Source organism: Buteo buteo, chromosome 4 (assembly GCF_964188355.1).
Source record: "Buteo buteo chromosome 4, bButBut1.hap1.1, whole genome shotgun sequence".
NCBI lineage: Eukaryota > Metazoa > Chordata > Aves > Accipitriformes > Accipitridae > Buteo > Buteo buteo.
Window position 1 is genome coordinate 65,423,514 of NC_134174.1, and position 19,430 is coordinate 65,442,943.

The following is a 19,430-nucleotide window of genomic DNA, read 5'->3' on the forward strand; positions in this document are numbered from 1 at the left end:
CAGCTTTTCCCTTCCTTTTCCCCCTGTTCTTCCTAGTCTCACAGCAAGTCTTGCTGCTGTTTTCTTCTCAGTGCTTCCCAACTCATGGGGCTTCTTCCTTAGGGCCCTCTGGCTGTCTTTGCTTGTTGAGCTTTAGGCTGGTGTCGTGCTGGGTACCGTAACGTGGACTCCCTGCTCAGGCTGTTGGTGCTCGGACACCTTTCTCAGCCAGGGCTGTTGCTTCCTACCCCAGAAGGAAACTTGCTGCAGTTCTGGTGCCACACAGCAGCAGCAAGATCTGCATCTTCTCTCTCACCTCCTCAGCCTACTTCTCCTAGGAGGGTAAAGACCCCTCTTATTTAAAGGAGGAGTCACCTTTAGGCTTTTCTCATGTAGCTTTGGATCCCTGCCTCAGGAAAAGACCAGACACCGAAGTCCTGCTCCTCATCCACCCAGGAGGAGGACGAGTACCTGTGGTCTGGAGCCAGGGAGCTCCCAGGAATCACGGACAGACCTGAGCTCTGCACCCTGAGCTGCTCCTCCGCTGCTGCGCGCCCAGCTAAACTATCCCGGAGAATCCCAGCTGTCTTTGATGACCGTCTTCTGTCTCTATTAGCCCTTGAAAGCCTGGTTTAAGGAAACAAAACAAAACAAAATTGGAAGAGGAAGGGCCTTCCCACAGCATGTAAAGCTCTGACACCGTGCAGCGTGACAGCCCCGCTACCGAGCGGATGAGCCCGAGTGTCTGCGATGAATCGCTGCTGTCAACCCAGCATGCACGGCTCCGGCAAGGGCTGCGAGCGGAGGAAAAAATCCGCCTGAGCATCCAGCTCTCGCACACGTGCAGAGGCACTTACTAAGCCACAATAACTGTGCTGCAGGGTATCCTTCGCCTTCTTATTGTGCAGGGATTAAGGCTTGGCTGCCTTGATGAGAAAGCTGTCCGGCTTGCTCGCAAACTCTCAGCATTCCCGGTTAAAACTGTTTTAAAGAGACAGGAAAGGTAATCGGAAAACAGTTCCCGCTCCGCCTTTTAAAACAAACTTAATTTTAACACCTAATTATTTGCAATACAGACTCACTCCTATTTCCTTTCGAAGCCGCTTCTCGGTTTTGATCTCACAGGGTGCTCGCCCTCACGGGGAGGGAGGCTTTGATTAGGAAGAAGCAAAGGCTGTGGAAGGGGACAAAGCCTGACCGAACAGCGAGATCGGCAGCTCGTTGCTGTCTCTGCCGCTCACCTGCTCGATGACCTTAGGCATGTGACATTTGGGGCTTTGGTTTCCCTGCTTTTAAAGGAGGAGGGGAGGTAATAATTTTCCTCCTACGCATCGTGCTTGGAGACACAGGACTGCAAAGTGCTAAAGGAGAGCAGTAAAACCGTGCCGGTAGCCTAATGACAGCTCCAGAGAAGTGGCAGAATACATCCATTTTCCCCCATCTTTCTGAGCGCAGCTAATGAAGAGAAAAGCAAACCCCTGCCCTGGCTGAGAGCAGGCAGGAACTGGGGAAGTGATGCACCGAACTGTAGGAAACACAGTGGAGCGCAGGAATTTGGTTACATGGCTGTTTGCAAATTAATGGCTAAATCAATTAAATGAAAGCATGGGATTTCTCTTGAGGAAAGTCTAGTCACAATCGCAAGGAGAAGGGGAGGGGTTGTGGAGCGGGGATGACATAATCACGTTTGCGAATCACCAGCAGTGTGCATGCTTTAATCCATTAATGGGGTTTTTATCTGTGATCATAAAAAGCAGGTTACATTCAGCCTGGAAGGGAGTGAGGGTTGGAGGAGAGGGGAGGGGAGAGAAAGAGCAAGAGAGAGAGAGACAGAAAGCAAGAGAGAAAGAGAGCACAATTCACTCGGTGAATCGCTTGCAAGCTTTGGGCTGATAATTAGGGATCTCGGGAGAGCAGTTTCTCAGAATCACCTGCTCTCCTCCAAACGGACCGAATGAAGACGGTGGTTCAGTCCTGCTGATATTTTTTAAGCCCTCCTCGCAGTTTGATGGGCATTCCCAGTGCTTTTGTGCACGTCTCGGAAAGCGTTGACGTGGAAAGGAGCAGCGAGGAGGGGGAGGTTGGAGAAAAAAAACCCCGCAGCTCCTCTAAAAACACGGAGGGCATGCAAGAGTGCGAGCAGGCTGGGGAGGAGGGCGAGGTGAGCGCGCCTCGCGCCATGCTGCCCGGGTGCCGGCGCGGCGCAGTTTCGGAGATGTCCCTCCTGTGACTGGACGCACCATGAGCATCTGGGAGGTGATCCTGGCTTTCGTGGTGGTGGTGCTGATGCTCGTGGCCCTGCTGGCCAACGTGCTGGTGCTGATGTGCTTCTTGTACAGCGCCGACATCCGCAAGCAGGTGCCGGGATTGTTCATCCTCAACCTCACCTTCTGCAACCTGTTGATGACTGTTTCGAACATGCCCCTGACCTTGGCTGGGATCATTTACAAGAGTCAACCAGGAGGAGATCAGATCTGCCACGTTGTGGGCTTCCTGGAGACTTTTCTCACCACGAACTCCATGTTGAGCATGGCAGCTTTGAGCATTGACAGGTGGATTGCTGTGGTCTTCCCTCTAAGTTATCACTCCAAAATGAGGTACAGAGATGCTGCTCTCATACTGAGCTACACGTGGTTACACTCGGTGTCGTTCCCGATAGTGGCAGCTTCTCTCTCCTGGGTGGGTTTCCATCACCTCTATGCCTCCTGCACCCTGTACAACAAGAGACCAGAGGATAGGACACAGTTTGTGATTTTCACAGGGGTCTTTCACACCCTCAGCTTCCTCCTCTCCCTTATAGTCCTGTGTTTCACATATCTAAAAGTGCTGAAGGTGGCACGGTTTCACTGTAAGCGGATTGACGTGATCACTATGCAGACCCTGGTGCTGCTTGTGGACATCCATCCCAGGTAAGGTGCCTGTGTGTTCAGCAAGCGCAGAGGAAGCGAGGACGGGGCTCGGTGTTATGTTAAATACAGTCTGAGCTGTATCACAGCAGGGGATGGGGAGGGCGAGAAAACGAGCATCCTTCTTGCCAGTCTCTATTCTGCATGTTTCTTTTTACTCGTGTTTATTTCTCTGCTTGCAGAAGCAACTCTTTTTTTTTTTATTATGCTTAAGGGCTTGTTTTGGCAGGGTGAGCAAAGAAACAGGCAGTTTGGGCTGAGCATGCACTTCCCTTTGAGACAGCGATCAGATCACTGCTCTTTGTCTTCGAAGGTGGCTTTAGTGGTCGATAGATTTGCATTTTTTTTGGCACTGTCAGCCTAAAACGTTGCTGGATCCCTGAGCGGGAGCAGGCTGAGGCTGCACATGTCCCTTCAGTCGGAGTTAGAAGGGAAGCTGGGCGCTGCGTGCTGCTCCTTCGCCCCACGGTTTCCCTGTTGCTTTGCTCTCTGTAACTTTATCTCTCCTGAAGGCAGAATTCTAAGGGAATAACGTTGCAAAACGCATACGCTTGAGTGCCTGTACTTAAATCTAAGTGAGAGAGGCTTCAGCAGCAATGTTAATATGACAAGATGTAGAAAGTTCATTTCGAATTACAGTCTTTAAGCAAGCCCCTTGTGCCTAGACACAGGAGGAGAAAAGTCTCCAGGGGCTGGGAGGGTAAAGGGCTTGAAGGCAAGCACCAGACTGGTTTAAATTGGTGCTGGGATGCTGTGCAAAAGAGTCACGTCAGGGATTATGCACAAACTATAAATCTTGCGTGAATAGGGTATGTCTGGATCTGGAAGGGATGCAGATTTGGCTGGAGGAGGGAGAGTGGGAGAGACAGCTTTCCCTGGGTCAGTGGTAAAGCTGAAGGAGGGGAAGCCTTGCTGGATGAAGCCCAAGGGTGGTGCTGAGCAGGCAGCGATCCTGGTGAGGAGCTGGGGAAGGTGCCCGGTGTACAGGGGATGAGGAAGGCAGCGTGTGCCGCGAGTACGGGATGGCTCTGCCCACGAGAAGCGGAGAGAGGAGGAATGGGAGAGGACCAAACCAGGCACGGCTGGAAGGACACGGGACCAGGCTGGTGAGAAAGGAGCAGCGGGACGAGCCAGAGCGATCTGCTCGGCAAATGGGGATTTGGGAAATGAACCTGCCCAGCTGAGGCAGGGCGGAGTGGGACAGGGTGGCTGATGGATCAAGCATGTCCTGGCTGAGAGGCTCTGATGAGCCGGGGTGGATGGGGCTAAGACCCAGCTATGACTGGGAGGGGGTGGCAAAGTCAACGGGTGAGCTCTGCAGAGGGGAACCGGGGGCACCGGTCACACCGTGGAAAGAAATCAGCCTTGTTTGCTCAGAGGAGCTAGTTTGTCATAGCATGGCTGGAGCAGGTGATTGGAAAGGGAAGGGTCTGATGTCTTTGCCTGGAAAAAAGGGAGAAAATGGTTTGGCTAGGTAGGGCGGCAGAGCAGCTGGGAGGCATGCTTGGGAGACGGTCAGAGACGGGATCTTCAGGTTTAGACTGTCTGTCAGAGACTGAAGGGAAGGGAAACGTCTTTCAGAAAAATGCTGGCAGCTGGCAGCGCAGGGAGCTGTCTGATACGGGGGAAGAAGTCTGCCTGGAAGGGAGGAAAGCGGAGAACAGTGGAAGGGGGCAGCCCCACGCCAGACATCCCACCTGGCCCCCTTGCTGTCATTTGCTCTGCGAGCTGGAGGCAAACACCAGCTCTCTCCTTTTGCAGGCAGCCAGGAGCAGAGCTGCAGGACTGAAAGCACATGTGGCTGTCCTCAAAAAAAGGTCATATTTTGGGGATTCCTAAGCCTAAGGCAAACGAGGCTGAAAGGATCAGGGCAGGACAGCAGATTGTTAAAGGAACAGAAACATTTGCTCAAAATTCTCCAGTTAAGCTGTTTGATCTGCCTCTTGACCAAGAATGCAGAGCAGAACTTCGGGCAAGTCCTGTTACTGTTCTTGGGAAACACATGCATAAATCTTCCCTTATTCACCAAGTCACACAGAGGAAAAAACACCCTTCTGTCCTACGTGCTGTCTGGTTGCTAAACCGTACCTCGACTGGTCTTAGTTCCTGCACGCACTACGAGATGTGGTGGTTACTCCCAGGACAGTGTCATAAACCCACTGGGACTATTTGAAATAGCAATCCTTATGCCTAATGCCTAAAGTATGCCTGGACTGCACAGCAAAGTTTAGGAAAAGGGCAAAAATCTCAATGGTATTTCTCCTCCTCTGCATTTTTTCTGGTCTAGGTTAATTTGAGGGTGCTCGTGCATTTTGCAATCATCTCACTGGAGGGTGGATTCAGCGGGGCTGTGGGAATGATACCTCCTCTCTTCAGAGGAGACACAGTTGTACAGGCACTTTGCTGCGAGCATATTACTCACTGTTATTTCTCTCTCGCATCAGGTTATTCTAATGCCTTTCTCTAAGAAAGGAGAGTTTTAGCTTCTTTTCTAGACTACAGAAACAGTGGCCGGTTTGACCTACGGTGGTGCTGCCTTAACTGGGGACAGCTACCGCCGCTGAAAGGGTCAGACCTCGGACTGCCTTCCCTGCTGTGAGAGCTACACAAAGGCTGCAGGTCTCCTGGAGCAGTCAGCGACATTCATAAAGCTCTGACATACCAAAGGCATCATTTGAATTATATAAGTGGTATATATACAGGCGGTTTCAGTGTTTACCATAGTACCTCGCAGCATAGACATGGATGCTGGGAGAATGCACGTGAGAGAACAAAGTTTGTGATCCCACCTTAGACTACCTTGACTTCTCTGGCTCTTTGCACGGTCTAGTTTCAATGCTGAGAAATGTGTACAGACAATTTTCTGTTTCCTATGACTCAGAATCCACCCACAAGGGGGTCTAGTGACAGGCATTATGACAGATGGCTTTATTACCTGTGACTTGGAAAGACACGAGTGATCTTCTGAAGATCATTCAAGACGAGTACAAAGGAAACCTCTAAATACCACACAAATTCGTGTGAATGTTTAGGGCACATGTCCTTTCAAGTTATCTTAGGCATTTTTACTGGATACTATTCTTTCTTGACTTTGTTCTTAAAACCAAGATATCTTAGGTATTGTGAGAGGTTTGGGCAAGACTTCACTTAAGTGCTTAAGCCATGTATTTTCTTCACTCAAATTATCTATACTATCTTTTCGGTGTATCCAGCTCTACACATCTTAAGGTCCAGTATCTCATAAACTTTGTTTAAAATGTCAGACCTTCAAAGGGTTATATCCAAGATTTTCCAGGATATTAGAATATTTAAATGAAAGCTTAGTCAATAATCCAGTTCTATTACTAGTGTCACTACAAGAACTTGCATATGCATTCTTATCTTAGTGCATGAAAGTGTGTGCAAAAGCAAAATACTCGTCTGTGTACATTGTCTATATGAAGCAGTGAGATAAAATACCTTCCTCTGTGGTGTGGTATTTATTAGCTGCATCTGGAAAGGCTGAACAAAAGAAATTGGTTGAAGTCTATCAGGACTTCCCAAGTCATGTGTGAGCTCCCAGAGTCAAAGACAGCTTTGTATATGCCAGTAAGGAAAAGATGTAACTGGGGAAACTGTTAGAGACAAAAAAAATACCACCCTTTACACCCTAATAACACCCTAACTGAACCTACTTTGGAGATTTTGTTTCCTATATTGCCGTGTGCCTGGAATATTATGAATTTAATAACACAGATCTTAAGTGAAGCTCTCAAACATCTAAGATCATCTGTCTGCACCTAAAAATAATCCAGGTTTTCCAGCTCTTACAGAAATGAAAACACATAGGTTCCCTTGAAAAGGTGGATTTTTTTTTTCCTTCTCAGCTGTCATTTCTAGCTGCAAATAACTCAGACACAGAACATGTAACACTTCTAGATGTGTTTTCATTCTACTTAGGCATATTCTTTAAGAGCAAGATGATTTGTTATTGCAGGGAGAACAAACTTTTCCTCCAGTATTTATTTCATTTTACACATCATAATAGCTGCTCTGGGGACTGGCAATGTAAGACCACATATAAAATGGATCAAAGGAAACACACTTTCTTTAACAAAACCAAAAGGTAGCATAAGAACTCACTGCCATAGAGATCACCAAAGCACACTGAGATCCTCAGGATATAACGTGCATTTAGATGATGATCAAACATTTGCAGGTACAGCAAATAACGTAAGGGTATGGCCATAAACCTCACAGCTATTAACATATGTGAGCGTGGAAGCTGACAGTGAGTCACCAATTACGAATTTACAATAAAAACGGCGAGACCAACGCCAAGCAGTCACAAAATACAGCGCACGGGCCAGACCATTCGGTTTGCCCGAGACGTGATTGCGTTACCACGAGACCTGTGCAATGAATCGACACGTGCGTAGAGGGGGGTTTCAGGACTGCAGTCCCGCTTTGGTTTTGCCCTTTCCCAAAGGGATTGATTCAGGTACAGATAGTCCTGGAGCTCTGGGAGATACAACCAGTGCTGTTCATCCAACCTACCCACCTGGAGAAGACAGTAACTCATCCATTTCCCCCTAAATGCACAGCCAGCACAGGATTCACGCAAGCAGGTAGAGGAGGAGATGGGCTTTCATGTTATCACTCTTTTGGCAAGGAAATGTGCTGATTTCAAAGATTTCCTGCAGTGGAAGCGTGGTCTCAGCACCGTGCTCCCATGACCTTGCTGGCACACCGAGGGTCTCAGCAGCTCTGTGGTGGCCTGGCGAGACCACCAGCGAGAAACTCAAAGGAGAAACTCTTGTCCTAAAATGCCACAGGTAGGATAAAACCCAGGGTGTGACTAATTTGTATCTGTTTAGTTGGGAACAAGGCTGGTTTGAGGCGAGGAGTCAGGGTATCACAGTGCTGTGGATTTATTGTACAATTCTGGGCTTTGCAGAGCGTTCAGCACGGCAGCCGTGCAGAGCTGCACGGGCTGCTGAAAGATTTATGGCCACATGGTTCAAAACTATGGGATATAGTGATTGCTCCAACATCGGGCTGAATGTTCAGAGCATGTTTTTTTCCCGTTATGATTACATTGTGCTTTCTTGCTTATCTTGCTGGGAAGTTTCTCCTGTCTAAGGTAGTGGTGTTGGAATTGCTGTTTCGAGGGAAGTAGCATGCTGCCTACCCCACTCTGGATATTTTACAAAGCTCTGAATATCATGAGGCAAACTCTGGCCTGCAAATACAGCTTACAGTAATTCAAAAAGCAGCTGCAACTGAATTCAAGGCTGAATTCCACCAATTTGACTATATATAAATCGATATAATGTGTGTGTGTGTATATAAATATATAATCACGTATTTCTCAGTAATTGTTTTTGGAGGTTAAGACAATCATACGATGCACTAATACTTGGGTATTGTCCCATATAAATGCAGTGAACCTGGTATTGGCTTATGCAAATACAACAGTTACTGGAAAGATTGATTTCCATCATTCCATATGTAAAGCCATTGAAATCTGCTACCTGATATTATGATTCATGTTCTTGTTTGTGTTGAATGTCACACAGCGTAAGAGAGCGTTGTCTAGAAGAACAAAAGAGACGGAGGCAGCGAGCAACAAAGAAAATAAGTACCTTTATTGGTACTTTTATACTTTGTTTTGCACCTTATGTAATTACAAGGTAAGTGTGAACCTACGTACCGGAAAAGACTACTGAGATGCACTCTTAACTCACAGAAGTAGGGGACTCTTAACCAGAAAATGATTCAAGTCTCCTGTGAAAATTTTGTGCAATGTTTCCACTCCTATACAGAGATTGCATTTACTGAGCTAACAGAACTATGTAAAATGTCATAGCACTTCTCTGATACAATCCTGATGCAGTCTGTGAGCCAAACTCTGTTCAGTCAGCCCAGTCAAGACGCTGGCCACATGGGAATGATTTAGGAAGTCAGTACACAGGATTTTGCAGACTTTTTTCAGGTCAAGCAGTCACCTACTCCTCAGATTGCCTCCCCAGTTCAGGGGCTGATCTGGAGGGGAAGACACTTGTCTGAATAGGTCAGACTGTAATAAAATCTGGTCAACAAGATCCAGCTGAGGTGAGAACATGTCCACAGACTTAAATGATAGTTTTGTCTGACTGGATAGAGTTTATTAGTCATAAACATCAAATATCAAAGCTGTTCTGGCTCATAGCTAAAAAAAACTTCTTGTGATTTATGGTCAGATGTCTATCTATCTACTAGCTTATCTTTGGAAATGGCTCCTTTGGGAAACACAAAATTATTCCTATGAAACAAAAAGTATTTAAAAGTGAGTATATCCAGCAAAGTGTTATCTAGTTGTTGAAGGAAATTTACAACTTGCATTCCTTACTAAAAGACTCTGGAAAAACTGAACTGCTGCTATGCAGAACAGAGAAAGAGGAAAAATATTTTTGAAGTATCTCCTATTCCAATAGTATCAAATAGAAATTATTGGGGGGGACTTCAGTCAAACTCAGCTGTATCATAAAAAAAATCATTGAGAAAGCTGAAATAAGACTCAATATAAGTGGGCACATAGCCAACCCCAACTTTTTCCAATTCAGTATAATATCCTGAATTTCTAATTCTAACAAAACAATTCTCAAGAAGGTCTTGTAGTCTCTTGGTAGACATGGAAACCTGCATGTCACATCGATTTTTTTTTTTTGTTCATGATTAACAGCTAATTGATTCATGCTGTTTATTTGTAACAATGTTGCAAATACATTTGTATCAGTGTTACTAGATTTACCTTCTAGATTTACCTACTAGATTTACTTTCACTTAGTAGTCATGAGAAGACACTCCATGCCACACACTCTAAAAGGGTATGAAAGGATTTATAGTTACAGACACTCAGTCTTACTTCTCAGGCTATAAGATATTAGAGTATTTGTCTTATTACAAATGGTTAAATTTCATTTTATGTTGGGTCTCGGAACTTAATGAAAATCATCGCAGCCACAGAATAGCTCGCGGCTCCGTCCCGAGTGACACCGAGCAGGACTGTCAGAAGTATTTTTGTGCTTGTCAGAAGTATTTTTGTGCTTCTCCATAGGCATCTCAGCCCAGCATTCAGGCACCACCTCCCCACCTCCTCTCAACTCTGTGGCATCCTAATTGGTGTCCCAGTAGCCCTAAGATACAGAAGAGGGGTTACAAAAATCCCGATCCTCCTCCCTTTAGTCCATACAAGGATCACTTAAATGTTCCCCTGAGTTTTCGGTCTGTTGAGGACCAACAGTTTTGCCGCAGGGAGCAATTCCAAGAAGACTCAAGACATGGGGTCTTGAATGCACGAAGAATTCTTGAAAGGTTGGGCACTGCCCAGGCATGCCAGGTGGGGTAAAGGCTGTCACTTCCCTGGCCTTTTCGGTTCTGACACGTCTAGGGGCATCACTGCACATCAAACTATGAGGAATTCCCTCTTCAGCTCCCCGGATCCCCCTCGAGACCTTACTGACCCTACAGCGCGTGGATGGGTATTCCAGGACGTGCGTTGCTGAGCTTCCCGATGCCTCACGCGTACGTCTGAGGGTGTTGAAGTCAAGGGGATTAGGAGGCTTTTGAGCAAGTATTATTTTCTGGATTATGTTCAGAGCTTTGCATTCACAAGGTAGAGGCAATCAATCACGGTTCAAGGCAGCGAACAGAAGACAGCCGATGAAGTGTATTGCTCAGCCTTTCATTTGGACAGCCAGCCCTAATCAGCAATATGCTTAAATTAAACATGCTTTTAAGTATTTCATGAATTGAGGCCTGAAAGCAGCAAATCACAAGGCTTTACTATAACATCTTTCTGCTTCCACACTAAAACCAAATACATGTCTCCAGCAATTCCACGAACCAGTGAAGGAGTTGTGCTTATAACCCCTGCCAGATAAATTCTTCTCTGGGTAAACCAGAGTTTTTCAGATTATATTGAAGTAAAAAAAAACCAGATTAGGCACCTCTTTTATTGAGAAAACACCCTTCTAATTAGTTCAGTGGCTGACCTTAGGTAGTATATCAATAGAATCTGATTCTTCTTGATTCATTTCCACTGTACCAGTGTGACAGATGTAGTACCTGTATTATTTATTTCTAGGCATAGCTTGGTTCTTGGTTTGTAAAAATTCTATTAGTACATATCTCTTCTTTTGCTATATTTATCATTATGTGATTAAATAACATTGTTCAAAACCTATTTTCTCCAAGGAGCTTCTTCATTAGAAAAATTAAAATAAGTCATACCAATTTCTAACATTAATTTCCAACTCCAGGCATTTCATACTGAAATACAGAACTTTGCTCATGTAACTTAATAAGTGCTGTCAATGTGTGAGGAAATTGTCTTTAAATTAAAAATCCTGAAGTAATATCAGAAAGAAGTTCATAGCCCTAAGCCCTCAGGTTACAGAGGAGGATGGTGGAACAGGCAGAAGAATACTAAAATTCCCTTGTAGCAGCTCTGGGGGACAAGGGGTAACCAACCTCTGTTTTTAAAGTGGTTGCCCGCCCTCTGCATGCAAATCCTGCTCAGGTAGACAAGCAAGTTCAGAATTCCTCTGCAAGTTATGTTCTTGCCTGTCTGTGCATATAAATGAATGATTTTTTTCCTATGCAATCTTAGACTGACATACTCGAAGAGAGTGGCCTTCTAGTCTTCGTCAAATGTCTCAGCTGATGTGAGGTAGAGATATTTTCCTCCTGGATAGAAAAACCTTTTGGTACAAGCTGGACAGTGCTGCTTTCTATCATCATATCTCCACGATGCCTGGCTGTCTTCTTATCTCTGGACTGACAGATGGTTCCTGCAGCTCTGGGGAACAGCAAGGGCTAAAAGCAATGGTTTGCAAGATTTGCTACAAGAGATTTGCAAGATTAGCTATAAGAGTCCAGAGGTCTGCTTCTGCACAGAAGCTGGCCAGTTGTAATATATGCACCACTTAAGAGGCAAAACTGGCTAAGGGTAAATCAGCTAACAACCACAGCGATGTCATTTTTGTATCAAGAGGCAATCATTAAAATAGGGCTTTTTTTACTAGCAAGACAGCATACAAAAGATTCAGTCTACCAAGCAATAAAGTGAAAATAAAGTAAAATCATCATCAAGATAAAACTCATGGTCAGCCTATTCATATCATTAGCACAAAAGAAACAACTAAGGTCTAATTCTGATACTATGGGACTTGTGTGGGAAAAAGAAAAATCAGAATTAGACACAAACAGAAATGTTAGGAATGCAAGCTTAAAGAGCTGATCCAAATTCCTGGGGAAAGGACTGAATTTCTTCTTGTGAGAACTTCATCATCTACCAGCTCCACAATGTAGTGCCAGCTTTGTTTCACTCCTGAACGACAAGGTATTTTAGCTTGTTTGAGACTCTGATCTATATAGAATTTTCCCCATAACTCAGTTAAGTTCTCAAGTTTAAGCAATGCACAACAGATATGTTGCCGTCGTAGTAGCCTCCAGCTGGTCATTTACATGTTCAGTAATATATTTTATTAAAGTGATAAACTGCACATGTACGTAAAGGGTTTTCGGTGTGTATTAATTATCTGCATAAAAGATCAAGGTCTTAATCCTCAATGTCACATTCTCATTTGTTTACTGAAAGTAAAATAAAATAATTGGCTAGCCATTTGACATGATACACGCTCTAGAATTATAAGTTTCTAAAATATTAACAAAGTATCACAGCAAAACAGCTTATAGCTTTGAAATAAAGAGGTATTGAAGGCCAGACAGTAGAAGAGTGGGTTATGAAAGCAAGATAGGGAATTATGTAGTTGATATTGTAGAATTTAATTTACAGGTAGCACTGAAATATTAATGCTCCTTCACTGAAAGTGTCGTCTTTTTGGCTGAAACTTTTCATGAAAATTGAAGCTCTGCATATAATTTCCCTCATAAATGAGAAACAAAACCCTCTTTCAAAGGCAATAAAGTATGTGATATGCCTTGAAAGACTGACATTTAATTGTTTGTAGATGAAATGGAATAGCATAGCTTAGGATTTATCTGCATTTCTGTGTTTGATGCTTGATATCTGCAAATGTAATTTCCTATAAAAAATAATACACAAGAATTGCAAAATGTGTAAATATCAAGGACAGTTAGGGAACATAATTAAAGAAAATATTTAAAATTCTGTCAATAAAAGTGTAGGCTTTTCAGTTGATCAGTCAATGAAGGTATAATTAGCAAGTCTAGGCTTGCAACCCTGAAGTATCTATTTGATATGCTTTACATGGAGATTGTTAACATCTCGTAGAACTGATTGACAGAGACTCAGATGTAAATTTGTCATATTTTGGTCATTCAAGGCATCCACTGAATTTAATTAAATTTAATCATATGCACATCCATAAAGCATTCGGTAAAAGTATATCAACCAGATTAAATTCAACATGATGAAATTCAAAATGCAAAGAAGGCATCAAATATATGAAGTGTAGAAAGACAAGAAGAAGGATGGCTCATGGTAGATTACAAAGTAAATATGACTCAGTAGATTATTAATTTCCAAACAGTCAATTCTCATTTTAGAGCATATTAATGTGGCTGTCATAAGCTACATTTTATTAAACAAGAGAGAATACACCAGATGTGACCCCTCAACAGCTTGAGTACATAATTACGTCTGAGTTTGGATCCTACCTTGTAAGAAAGATATCAACCATGAGTTACAAGGAGAGGTTGAAAGAACAGCATGCGTTTAGTTGAGATGAAAGGAGAGAGAAATGGGACAGACGGCGGTTCTTTGGTATCTCGAAGTTACTCAACAGCGATCAGCTGAGCCAAGAGGCACCAGTGGGCCAAGAGGCAAGAGCCGTTCCCAAGTATTTTCCTGTAACCTAGCCTGGTCACCTCAAACATCTCACGCATCTGTGAGCCCAAAGAATATTTTGGCTAATGTCACCACCCCTAAAAACATCATATTGTACAGGTGTGCCTCACTCCTGATGGAAGTGATACACAAAATGATAAAATTACTAGCACAAAGCACACAAAACTAGGACCTCGGTATTAGAATTACCAATTCCATGACAGTGGCTAAAGCCCCAGCACCGGCAGCAGACCCGTGGGTGCGAAGCCCAGCACACATATCCAGGGAGAAACAGTCCTTTGCCATGGAGTTTGCTGTCTGGGCAAACCAGAACGGAGAGAGAAGACAGAAGCTAGTAGTGGTGTAACAAATTAAGGCTCCTTAGTCCCACTTTTGTGCTCAGATGACTGGACCGTGCCATCTGCCAGCACTATTTTAAACAGTATGATGTAGTGAAAGTTTATGGAATGAGAATAAAATGACTGAGGAAAAAAATCATCTCTCAACTGCTTGAAGTACCACCACTATTGTCATTGCTGCTGCAGAGCCCACACTTCAGAATGCTCCTTGGAAATGTTGTTTTTTCTGAAGAAATATCAGCAACCGAAGTATTTTCCAGGCAGGTGTAAGAGCACCTGCAGCTGAAGACAGTTTCAGCAAAGAACTTATTTACCATTGCATAGGGGTACTCTCTAGTAGGACACGCGGCTATTCGTCCTCTAGAAAAATCAATAGTTTCTCAACAGCTATAGAGACATATTGAACAGAACTGTCCTTCAGTGTTGCTCAAAGACACAGAGAAAGGAAACCTTGTGGAGTTATCAATATTTCACTGTCAAAAACACCCTGTCTCAGTATAAAGTGAACTGTCTGTGCTAATGTAGGTATAAGGAGTATATAAAGCTCTTGCCTCCCTCCCTCCCCTAATGAGTTAAAAGGTTTGCCTTGCTAAATTTGTTGCAATTGTATAAGTTTAGCCTTTAACTGACTGGTTTTTAAATTCAAGATATATTATGCCACCTCTCAATGATGAATTCTCCTTCCTTGTGTGCTTCTCCTGTGACCCAGACAAGCTGTTTGAAAGCATCAGAGTCTCTCTCTAGGAGCTGGACTGGCTAAGAAAGCTAGCTGGCACTGGTGACGTGGTTTCTCAGATACTCTAGAGGGGACCTAGAACCACGAGTTCAGACTAGATGCTGGATTTTTGGATAGCTAATATTAAGGCAATATGACTCCTATGAGACCAAGCAATGGCAGTTTGTGTCCCAATCTCAAACTTTAGTGCTCAAAGTATGGTTTTGCATCAATAATTAGAAAACTATGTTAGGCTATGCAGAAATTATTTTTTACAATACTTGCGGTTAAATTTGCTGTGCAGGATGGATTCAATAGTGATAATGAGTGTGAAAGTCATGAGGAAACATACCTGGGGAGATCATACTCCTTTCATTCCCTTTAGAGCTGTATTAAGTCTGTGATGAACTTCAGCTGCCGGAAACATGATCTTATGACACACAGGACTAGAAAAATGCAAAAGCACTAAATGAAAAAAAAAAAGTGAAATGTTACTATCTAACAAGAGATCTTATTAGGACTGAGAACCCTAGAGCCATCAGAGAAAGTAACACACATTGCCCGTATGGATAAGTTTTGGTACAGAGACTAAAAGTGTAATGGTTGAGGACATGTCATGCAGGAAATTATTTTGAGTAGATGCTGCATGATATTTTTCATCAACAGTAAACTTTCCGTGAAGTGTTTCCCTGCTTACCACAGAGTATTTATGATCCCAAACATGGCGTTCACTAGACAGTAAAATTAGGGCTAGGTTACAGTACTTTAGAGAGAGGGGTACCCCTTCTTTATAAAGTATCTTGATGGCTGAGTGAGCCAGATGAGTTGAAAACCCAGCTCTACATCAAAGATTTGGACTCAGTTTTTAGTCTCCAAAAGGTGTATTCTGATAACAAATAAATAGGCTCTTTTGAAGACTGCCTCATATTCTCATGGAGCTTTTCCATTTTGCACTAAACTCTTCAACATTTGTTGAGGCAAATGATCAAGAGAGCCTTTTAGGAGGCAACACATCCAAGGTCCACTTCCAGCCTCAGTGAATGGACAGCTAAATCTACAGAGTCAAAGATGCTTTGAAGTTTGGAGGTCAAGACGCTCTGAGAGGAGCTGTGCCGTCCCATCCTTGGGAAACGGACCTCAAGTTTACATTTGCAGTCTTAGAAATGTGTAAGGGGAAGACTACATTCACATTTCCATGAGTATGGCTTTCTTACTTTGTTTTCTTGCAATTGCCCAGGAATAAATTGCGGTTTTGGGGGGGTCATTGCCTTATAGTTGTACTGTTTCTCCATGTTTTTAATCCGAACATTCACTTTTTCAACCTTCCTTTTTCCACAGACTTGTTGAATTATCCTCTGTGGTCCACATCAATTCCCACTGGGGAATCATTTCCAAGTGCTTAGCTTACAGCAAAGTTGTTTCAGACCCTTTTGTGTACTCTCTGCTACGGCATCAGTACAAGAAGACATGGAAAGACATCATAAACAAGGTCCTCAAACGAAGCTCCATCAATTCCTCAGCCCTCACGAGCGAATCGCACAATCAGAATATATTGCAGCTGAACGAATGAGGAGCCTGGTATGGGACCTACACGACACATAGAAAGATAGATGGGAAACAAAAGTAACTGGCCTATCCCTAGTAGCTCTCCTCAGCTGTCAAGGTTTCGGGAGGCAGTCATGGAGAGGTTGAAGCCCAGCCCGTGTCCCTCCGGTAGCCCACGTAACCCCTAAGGGAAGCAGGCTACTTTGCATCTCCTGCCTCCGACTGAAAAAGCGCTATTGATCGCGGTCCTGCAGGCTTCGCAAATACAAATCTCCCATTGATTTTCATCAGCAGTGACACACACGTATAGGGTAAAAAGCTAGTCCTCAGCAGAAGGACTCACGAAAGTAATGGGAGCGAACTGGCGCCATCGGAAGATTATTCTAAAAAGCTGCACAGGGTTATTTGTGCTGTATTTTTTCACTGGCTGCAGGTAAGGCTCCCTCTGATGGAGCTGCCAACCTGGCTTTACAAAAAGTCTTAATAGGAAAAACTTAATAGAAAAATCTTTACCTAGATACTCATACAGTGCCCAACATAGCTTTCAACCTCTTCTGATACATATATTTTTGAACAATCCTGTAGAATTGAAGGAAGAGAAAAATCAGTTTTGAAGCATGCTATAGGCTGGATTCAGCCATGTCTTCTCTAAGTTTTTTAAGTAACTTCCACAGAATCTCATTAGTTTTCTTCCCATTAAATTTCAGAAAAATAAAAACGGTAGACAGGATGGAAAGGTCAGGATGCCTACCTTCCAGTATATTTAAGCTGTAAAGAGACGGATTTTGCCCAAAGCTGCAGAACTGGGCCCTGTGCCCAGGGGGAAAAAAAAAAAATCTTTTCCTGAGTTGTTATTAATCATGTTTTTTTTTCCTACAGATATGTTACTTAAAGGAAATACGAGCCTAAAGCTGAGTTTAAAAATATAATTTCCAAAGCAAGTGGACCAAAAATAATAGACCCCTTCCCCACCATGAAAGTGCAGCCAATAATCTGAATCCACATCCGAATGTGCAAACCTCAGGAGGTTTCATTATAGATCTTTATAGCTGTAGATTGCACCTATGCATAGTAATGTTATTAACATTTATCATGCGTTCAGTTCAGCCTGCAGCTAACATAGGTCTAAATACCAGTAACATTTGCAAAACCAGAACAATCCTACATGTCACACTTCCTCAGACACCGCCACAGTATCTTAATTTTTGTAAACATTATTTGTAAGTACATTATAAGTACAACTACAGCTGGTAGATGGCTTCACAACTGTCACATAGACACATGACGCTGAAACCACCCTCCAGTGACTCATGAAGAATTACTTTCCTGGGTAATTTTGAGTGAATTCTCTCTCAATTCAGTGAAAACACTATGAAATGAGACAGTTTTTCAAGTGTTTTCTTGTTAATTAAGCTGTAGAATATCAAGAGCAATAATAAATCAGTTGTCATTTCTGCTGTTAAAAGTTTTAGGAATAATCAATTTCTAAAACAACTTGCATGAACAAAGTGTTTTGTCCTCATAATCTCTTTAAAATTAATTTCAGTTAAAGAACAATTGGCTTCAAAAGCTTCACATTTATACTTTGATTGGCAAAAGACTTACTACCAATTCTGACCTTAATTCTGCACACATTTTTCTCCAGAAAGTGACTTAAAGTCCATAAGACAACAGCAAGTTAACATCAGAAATTAAATTAATTTTTGCTGGGTAGGTCAAGAAAGCTTCTGTCCAGTGGCCATAAAGTACACAGTTTCCTTTGTGAGGGTAAATAGCAAATACGTACCCAGATTTTGAATAGTCTTGATTAACTAGGCTTCATGCATGTGATAGCAGCTTAAATAACAGCTGACACAGCTGGCTACATTACCACCTGTCCTTGCTCATATTCTGACTGTCAATACCATATTGAGAAAATAAGGCCCCGAGTACTAAAAATGTGGGATTTTTTTTTAGTTACCACGTCCTGTGTCTCCCCCAAGCAAAGGCCACTGTTTGGTGCCTATAGCTCTGCAGAATCCCCGACAGCAAAGGTTAATGAGCTAAATTAGTATATTGCCTACCCCTTTTGCTAAACGATCAGTGTCAGTCATTTTGCAAATATTAGCATGCTCCATTTTGCAAGCTCTACCATGAACATAAGTCATTGATAGAACAGACATTATGGCAACTACAATTTCCTTCATACCTTGCAAAAGGTGTCCACTGCTGAAGTTTTTGGCCAGTGATTCAAAGCCCAAACAGGTAAATCAGTGGGGGGCTTCACCCCAAAGTCAGTGAACGTGGGTAATACCTCAGTTGTCGGTCTGGAGAGCCTTGCCTTAGCCCTTGCTCTGGCACGGTACTACAGCTGCAAGGAACCATGTTAATCTATAAATTTACATTGTCACCTGCTTTATAAATGCAAGCATTAATATAATGAAGATCGTCAACTGCCACATAAATAAAAATTTTCAGCTTAACTATTAATCTTAGTTACAAAAACCCCCATAATTCCAATAAAATATACACACAAAGATAGTCACAGAGTTTAAGTAAGTTTTTACAACACTGCGTTCGAAATTAGCCCTTAGCCAGATTAAATAGTCTACCTCATCTTAATCATTTTACTTCTTGAGCTTAACATAATTTTCTCAGGTGCAATAGATAAAACCACCCAGTTCAATACCTGTTTCTTAAGAAATTCAAGTCATTTTGATGACTTGATTGTATCAGAATACAGGATATTAGAAAGTTGATTATTAGTGAGTTTGAAAAGATAAAAAGCTCTATATCAGATTGTTATATGTTTTACTAAGACCACTTTTACCTAAATAAATTGCAACAGGATGATTGCTAAAGTCCACAGCTGTTGTCAACTTATACGCGGGGCTGCTGCCAAAGTCAATGGGAGGTTTGTATGTCGAAAAACCTAGCCCCAGAAGGATTTCAAATTTTAAATCAATTATTCAAATAAAGTAAGAAAATTTTCCAGAAAAAAACATTGTACATTTAGGATGGCTAGTAAAAGATGGAGAAGAATACAGCATTGGACTTGTCTCATTATTATTGTGTATCACAGTCAGTCACCGGTTGATTTATGTGTCACCATG

At 43.0% G+C, this 19,430-nt stretch overlaps 1 protein-coding gene across 1 annotated transcript; it reads left to right on the forward strand.

Moving 5' to 3' along the window:
• Window positions 1-2,220: 2,220 nt before the first annotated feature.
• GPR26 (G protein-coupled receptor 26) lies at window positions 2,221-16,555 on the forward strand. The gene is made up of 3 exons (XM_075027004.1): window positions 2,221-2,888; window positions 8,444-8,557; window positions 16,132-16,555. The coding sequence occupies exons 1-3, from the start codon at window positions 2,221-2,223 to the stop codon at window positions 16,361-16,363; spliced, it is 1,014 nt and encodes a 337-aa protein (XP_074883105.1). The 3' UTR covers window positions 16,364-16,555.
• Window positions 16,556-19,430: the final 2,875 nt, after the last annotated feature.